Raw genomic sequence first — 7,409 nt, forward strand, 5'->3', positions numbered from 1 at the left:
CAGGGACAGGATCTCAGAGGATGGCACTGTGCTGACTCTGCATTCCCTGTCAAATGACACGTCAGCAGATGCAGCTGCAAAAATGAGGCAGTGTGTCTCTGGGGAGCAGGGATGGGGAAGGAATCTCTGCTCTCCCAGGAGCTGTGCTGCTGTGAAATGTGAGTGTGCTGGCTGGATCTCATCTGGAGCACAAACCGGGGCAAAAGGAAGAATACAAAGCAGGTGGAAGTGGCTGAATGGTGGCATTATGGGGGGCACCAGTGAGGGGAATTGTTCCAGAACCCCTCTATTTTCCAGCAAGGGGAATTGTTCCAGACCCCTCTATTTTCCTCTACCTTGCTCTTTTTGCTAATGGCTGCAGAAATGACCTTTTCTCTCCTGAAGAAGTGGGGCTGTTATTTCCCTGATTCCTGGCAGAAATCCCTCTGCCTTGCACTGCCAGTCTCACAGCATGGTGAGACCTTCCTGCTCCAGCCTTCACTAGCAAAGAACAAAAATCTTTCTTCCTAGACTAATCTCAATTTTCCCCTCCTTCCCCTTCAGCTTCTTTCAGACCTTATAATTTTGCTGCTGTCTGTTTGAAAAAAAAMAACCTTAATTAGAACCAGATTGGRTTTGAATTTCTGGAGTGCTGAGGGCTTTCTGTTGCCTGGAGCTGGCGAATTCCCAGCACACTTTAGGTTGCAATTGCAGGAAAAATACCTGGTCCATAGAAGCAGCAATCCCTGGGCTGGGAGCAGCTTCTGATGGCATCTGCTCCTGTGCCTGGCAGCCTGGMCAGGGTTTTTCAGGAAGGGAGGCTTTATTTTCCTCACAAAGTGAGCTCTGCTGGGCCAAAATCTGAGTTAGTCAGGCCTGGARTGTTCCTGGGGCTGGGTTTAATTTATCAGGTGGAGATTCTGTGGGAGTCAGCCACCAATGCTGGACCTGAGGTGTTCAGTAAAGCTTTTGGAGCAGGTGGCTCTGAGATTTTTTTGTTTGGAGTTGATGCTCTTTGGAGGATGTTCCTGTTCCTTTTGTGTCACTCTGTTTTCTGTCGCCCTTTTGCCAAAGGAGCTTTTTTTTCTCTTTGGTAGGCAACCTGAGAAGGAAATCGAGCAGTCCTTGAACCAGCTTAATGATGAATCCCTGGAGGAAATAGTCAAGGAGATGGAAGCAGAGCTGGAGCAAGAGGAAATGCATTTATTTCCAACAAAGGAGAAAATTCAGCAATTCCAGGAGGAGATGAGGCAGCAGGAGGAGGAGGAGGAGGAACCTGAAAAGCTTCATCAGCAAGAAGAAAAACCCCTCAGGTACTTTCCTTTTTTTGCTCCATCTCCTGCAAGCCTGTCCAAGGTGGGATTTTGTTGCTTCTGGCCACAGTCTCGTGCTGTTTTAGGCACTGCTGCTGTCAGAGGAGGGGGAAGGAGCTCTCAGGGAGGAGGATGAGGATGAGGATGGACAGGCACAGCCAGGGAGGATCTGCAAGGGAAGGGCTGTGCCACGCTGCCAGGAAAGCAGGATGAGCTCTTGGAAATTCTCAACCTTCCCATAATGGTTCACCTGGGAGGAGTTTCCAGTTCGGTGCTGGGAGCTCTCCCACCTGGCAAATGTTCAAATCCTGGGCTGAATGATGGGAACAGGACTGGAAATGGGAGCATTAGAGGAGATGAGGTGACCCCAGAGGAGCTGTGGAGCTCTGATGCTGAATATTTTACTGAGGGATTTCCAAAGCAGGCTTTAGGAATGGGGCAGGGATGGCTGTGTGAAACAGGGTGTGACAGCAGTGCAGGAATGGAGCAGCACTGGGAGCTGTGCCCTTTCCCTGGGGGAATTTGTCTCCTGTGTGTTCCCTTCTGGACTCRGTGCTGATGTTCTGAGCAGCCAGGAAAAGCATCTTGACATGAAACGTCGTGGGGATGCAGTGTGAGTGAGAAGGAAGGTGCAGAAATGGCACCTGAAGGGATAAAAATGTGTGGAAAAAGGTATCCTGTGGAAATATGGAGCTTCCAGACAGGCTGATGTGTCCATGTACGTTGTCTGGGAGCTTGCATCCATTTGGTGAGAGTTARTTTAATTTAMMTGMMAAAAAAAGAGAAAAAAAAAAACCCAAAAAACAACAAAATACTCTTAAAAAAAAAAGAAAAAAAAAAAAAAAAAAAAAACACACTCTCCAAAAAAAAAAAACAAAACAAAAAAAAAAAAAAAATCCACCAAAGCCAAGGGTAAGCTATGATGTTATAGCAAGTTTTAAACCCACAGTGCTCAGGTTTGGTGCTGGGGCTGCATCTCCTGTCCTGCAGGTGTGGGGGAAATGAATGTGTCACCACAGCCAGTGAGAGCCCCAAATCTTGGGGAGGTGACTGGAAGATGCTGAAGTCTCCTGAACCTGATTTCTTCCTTTCTGTTTTCTGTCTCAGCACTGCAGAAGAGGCTTTGGCAGAATCTGAGGAGGAAGAGGAAGAGTTGCCTGTCAGAGAGGGAATAGCAGAGAGGCTGGAAAAGCTGCAAGCTGTGATTGCCTCTGAGATCGAGGTGGAGGAGCAGAGGATGAGGTGAGAATTCTGCTGCCATCCCTGGGGGTATGAACTGCTGGTTTGGGATCCAGCACATCCCCACAGAGTCAGATCCTGAACCTCTCATGGCTGGTTCTGAGTCCAGTGCCTGATCCTGATTTCTGTGTCCTTGTCCCAAACCTGCCAGGGCAGAGCAGGAGGCCACGCTGCAGGAGCTGAGGGAAGCGTGGGATTCCCAGCAGCTGATGGAGAGGAAGAGCCTGGAGAGGCAGCAGGAGCTGGCCTTGAAGGAAATGAAGCTGGAAATGGAGGAAGCACGGCGGAGGGAGATGAGTGAGCTGGAAAAAGAGAAGGAACAGTTCCTGAGCGAGCTCAGGGAGAGGTTGGACAGGGAGAAGAAGAAGGTGAGATCCTTACTGCCAGCCTGGAGCTGTTCCTGCTCCCATGGCTGGAGCTGTTCCTGCTCCCCTGGCTGGAGCTGTTCTGCTCCCCTGGCTCCTGAAGTGTCAGGATTGCCACCCCTGCAGGGCTCTGGTGACAGCTCAGAGCACCAAGGGAAGTGCCAGCTGCTCTGCTGGAGGCACACTGAGGTGGGCAGGAGCGTTCCCCCCGTTGTTATTACAATGGTGATTATTGGCAATTATTTAAAAGGCCTCTCTGCATCTGAAGGCAAGATAAGGATCACTGTGTGTCTCAGCGAGCTAAACCGAGCCCTGCTATCAGATCAGAACTAAACTGAGCTGCTTCATCAGCTCCAAACTCCTCTTTGGCTGCTGCTTTAGTGCTGCAGGGACCTGGGGAGCCCCTGGATGGGGCAGTGCCCAGTGCCCCCAGCACASCCTGGCASAGATCCATCGAGATCCCCAGAGAGAGGAACGGTGCCCTGTGCATGRTCTGGTTTGGAATGGGGGTTCCCACTGTGCTTTTTGGTGCTCATGGATAGGGTTTGATTGCAAATGCTCTCCCCACACACAGAGGTTTCCCAGCACGCTGTTTTGCTCGTGTTTCTGCAGGCAGCAGAGGAGCTGCAGGAACAGTTTGCCAGGGAACTCGAGGAGCTGAAGTCTGCAGCGGAAGAGAAGCATCGTGAGGTGAGCATGGTGCCCTCAGAATGGAAACTGCTGGGTTTTTCTCTCACCCTGTCACCAAAGGTGCCCAGGGAGGGTGGCATTAATATTTCCCCCTCCCTGGCCGTGGTTCAGGTCTGGCTCAGCGTTTGCCATGCTCCAGGCAGGGCTGGGAGGCTGTGCCAGGCTCTGTGAGGGCACTGCTGGCATCCTGTGGGGCAGGACGGGCTGGGAGCCTCGCTGGGTGCCTTTCCTGGCAGGTCATGGGCAGCCTGCGAGCCCAACTGGCTCAGGAACAGGGCAGGCAGGAGGCCCAGCTGCGGGAGGAGCTGCAGGGAGCGGATCAGAGAGTGCAGCACACGGCTTATCARCTGCAGGAGTACGAGAGAGAGGTGAGCGCTGCTTTGAACTGCTGGGGTTTTCATGGGTGAGGAATGTGGGGTGACACCTGAGAGGTGACAGTGGTGCTTTAGGGAAAAGGACATCCCTCAGCAGCCCAGCTCATCCTGTGCTCCCCAGGATGCAATCCCCAGTCCTGCTCTGGGCTTGGGCTGGCATTGAGGTTGATATTTGGGAGGTTGGTGCTTGTTTGGGAGGTTGTTGTTTGTTTGGGAGGTTGGTGTTCCTTTGAGAGGTTGATGTTCCTTTGGGAGGTTGATTTTTGGGAGGTTGGTGTTTGGGAGGTTGGTGTTTGTTTGGGAGGTTGGTGTTTGGGAGGTTGGTGTTTGGGAGGTTGGTGTTTGTTTGGGAGGTTGGTGTTCTTTGGGAGGTTGGTGTTTGGGAAGTTGGTGTTTCTTTGGGAGGTTGGTTGATGTTTGGGACGTTGGTGTTTGGGAGGTTGGTGTTCCTTTGAGAGGCTGATGTTCTTTTGAGAGGTTGATTTTTGGGAGGCCACTCTGGTGCAGTGCTGCAGTTCAGAAAAACCCCTTTCCCTGTCCCCCCTGCAGCTCAGTGAGCTCATGAGTGAGAAACGCCGGGAAGTGGAAAAAGAGCATGAGAGGAGGATGGAGAGGATGCGAGAGGAGCACCGGCAGGCGCTGGCGCGGGTTCRGGAGCAGTACGAGGAGGAGGTACCGCTCTCAGGAGCAGTCAGTGTGATGGGCAGGGGTCTCCWGCCAGCCCTGCAGAGCTCTGTGCCTCACAGAGGTGTTTCCCTGTCTCCTGGGCCGGGCAGGAGCGCAAGCAGAGGGCAGAGCTGCTGGAGGGGCTGCGCACTGAGACGGCGCGGCTGCGGCAGCTCCACGACACCGAGGTGAAAACGCTGCAGGCGGAGCTGGACGGGAGGCTCAGCGCCCTGCACAGGGAGAAGGTGAGCAGCAAGCTCTGCCTCAGGCTCTTGGGACTCTGAGGGACAGCCTGGGTGCTCCACACCCCGTCCCCCTGCTGCCCTGCACAGCCCAGGGTGACAGACACGAGTGGCAGGTCACACATCCCAGGGTGACAGACACGAGTGGCAGGTCACACATCCCAGGGTGACAGACACGAGTGGCAGGTCACACATCCCAGGGTGACAGACACGAGTGCCAGGTCACCCATCCCCATTTGTGTTTTCTGGAGAGGGAGGAGCTCGTGCCATTCCCTTCAGCTCAATGTCTCTGTGCAGGAAAGGAAACTCCAGGACTCAGAGAAGGAGCTTGAAATGCGCACCAAGAACATCCAGGCCAGGTCAGAGCARCTCCTCAGCCAGGTGAGCTCACAGAGCTTCCCTAATCCGTGCCAGTCCTTTGGCTGCTTCCTCGTGGGAGCTGCTCAGGAAAGCTCAGCCAGGGCTGCTGCTGCCACCTCACTGMCATGAGCCCTTCATCCCAGGGCTCAGCATTCCTGGTGCTGCTGTTTGCTGTGAAAGTCTGAGCTCTGGGTTTGCTCAGTGCTTTGGGGGGCTCTGATGGGGTCATAAAGCGAATGTGACAGCACTGCCCGTGTGTTTTGGAACGGTTTTGAGACTCAGGCCTGAGCTCTGTGCCCGAGGTGCTGCTCAGCATCAGCARCCTCCCAGCTCTGACCCTGCCCTGCCTTGTCCCCGTGCACAGGAGGAGGCCCTGAGGAGGAGGAGGCAGCAGCTGCTGGATGAGGAAGGGCGGATGATGCTCCAGAGAGATGTACGAACACAGGGGCTGAGGGCAGCACCTTAGAGCTGGACTTTAGGAGAGCAAACGGCTGGGAGGGGGATTAATTCTGAGCTGTTTCCCAGAGAGAGGAGAATCCTGTTCTCCCAGGGCTGGGCTGTGCAGCTCTGGGRCCCTGTGAGCCCCTTGTTTCACTCTTGGGGTGATGACTGTGAGGGATTGTCTGGTTTTCCTGCAGGAGGCTGCTCTGGCCTCTCAGCTGCGCCTGGARGAGAGCAGGAAGGAGCATTCCAGCCTCCTGGAGTCCATCTGGCAGCTCAGGAAGGTCCTGGAGGAGCTGCAGGACCGCAAGACGGAGCTGGAGGCTCAGGTGGACTTGGTGCAGACCCGAAGCCAGAGGCTGCAGAAACGCATCGGGTGTGTGGGAAAAATCTCCTCTGAGACCAAAAAAATCTGCCCTGTGGCCCTGCCAAACCTCTCCCTGACCTCTGAGCTCTGGCTTGGGCCATGTTCCYTCAGAATCCTGAGGTGCTGGGGGCTGGTTGCAGATTTTTTTACTAACTCAGGGGGTGAATTTGGATTTCTTTCCTCCCCTCTGCATGTCGGGTTGGTTTGTCTCCTCCACGCCTGCCTTGGGAGGTTAATGAGGTGCTGTGAGAGGGGCTCTGGAATGCAGAGAGGTTTTCCTGAGGTGGCTGGACTGCTGGGGAAGGGTGGGGAGCAGTTTCCCTGCCCAGCCAGGGCTGATATTTTCCATAACACACATTCAGGTGTTGTCTTGCACACCTGCAGCCCTTCCCCTCCTGCAGTCTGGAGGTCACTGGACACCACTGCAGGCTAATCACGGGCCTCTCTGTTGCTTTTTCTGGTGGCAGTGAGCTGGAGGAAGCAATCAGGAGCAAGCAGGAGGCTCTGAAAGAACTGGAGGCAGAAGAAAGTCTGGAATCTCCAAGAAAGAAAGATGAGCTCCGAGTTGAAGACCTGAGAGAAACTGTTCAAGCTGTGAGTAAAGCAGCCTGTGAAGGTGTTTGCCTTGTGAGATCTGAGGCTCAAACTCCCTTGAAAATCCCAGCATTTGTTCCTTCTCTGTGAAGTCATTTGAGATGCAGAGATGGATTTCTCTTTGCCAGAGTGTTCAGTAGTATTTGCTGATGTCTGTCTATTATCAGTGGGTGGAGAGGAGTGTGGGATACTYGAGTCAAAGGCAGGAATTGTGTTGGGATAGAAACATCTTTGTTACCTTCAAAAATCACATCGGGAGCATCCCCGGGGCTGTGTTTGGCTCTGGGCAGTGCCACGGTGATGCCATCCCAAGATTTTGCTCTTAATTGGATTCTGAGGTGCCCTGGGGTTCTGTTTCCCATACTTATTTTAGTTTTTGCCTCTCAGCACTCGTCCAAAGAGCCTTCCCCATCCTCCCAGCGCCCYGAGGAAAGCGCCTTCCAGTTTGACCAGTGAGTACCCACCCGTGCGCCAGGAAAGCGTTTTGCTCTGCTTTTCCAGAGCACCCAGAGCACCGAGAGCAGCGTTTGGGGTGCCCTGTGAGCTGTGAGCTGCTCTCCCCGCAGTGTCCAGAGCTATATCTCAGCGGAGGAGGCGTCGGTGCGCAGCGCCAAGGAGTTCCTGCTGCGCCAGACGCGCTCCCTGCGCAAGCGGCGCTCGGCGCTCAAGGCTGCCAGCCTGCAGTGGCGCCGGGACCTGCGCAGGGCACAGGAGGCCGTGCAGGACCCCGACAGCTCCCAGCTCCTGGAGGGGATGCGCCGCAACCTGGAGGAGGTGAG

General features: G+C 54.2%; 1 protein-coding gene across 1 annotated transcript in view; it reads left to right on the top strand.

The window, feature by feature from the left end:
* The window catches only part of CEP164 (centrosomal protein 164), a gene marked incomplete at its 3' end in the record, with an annotated part of 23,316 nt that extends 15,910 nt beyond the window's left edge, over positions 1-7,406 (top strand). Inside the window, exons 12-24 of the mRNA XM_057384843.1 lie at positions 1,077-1,292; positions 2,400-2,534; positions 2,683-2,899; positions 3,509-3,586; positions 3,823-3,954; positions 4,510-4,632; positions 4,737-4,871; positions 5,166-5,249; positions 5,593-5,661; positions 5,867-6,045; positions 6,504-6,630; positions 7,018-7,082; positions 7,197-7,406. Of these exons, the coding sequence (XP_057240826.1) occupies positions 1,077-1,292; positions 2,400-2,534; positions 2,683-2,899; positions 3,509-3,586; positions 3,823-3,954; positions 4,510-4,632; positions 4,737-4,871; positions 5,166-5,249; positions 5,593-5,661; positions 5,867-6,045; positions 6,504-6,630; positions 7,018-7,082; positions 7,197-7,406 (1,770 nt within the window). The remainder of the gene's footprint in view (positions 1-1,076; positions 1,293-2,399; positions 2,535-2,682; positions 2,900-3,508; positions 3,587-3,822; positions 3,955-4,509; positions 4,633-4,736; positions 4,872-5,165; positions 5,250-5,592; positions 5,662-5,866; positions 6,046-6,503; positions 6,631-7,017; positions 7,083-7,196) is intronic.
* Positions 7,407-7,409: the final 3 nt, after the last annotated feature.

This window comes from Malurus melanocephalus, unplaced genomic scaffold (genome assembly GCF_030028575.1).
Source record: "Malurus melanocephalus ecotype Western Australia unplaced genomic scaffold, MMel_1.1 scaffold_751, whole genome shotgun sequence".
Taxonomy (NCBI): Eukaryota; Metazoa; Chordata; class Aves; order Passeriformes; family Maluridae; genus Malurus; species Malurus melanocephalus.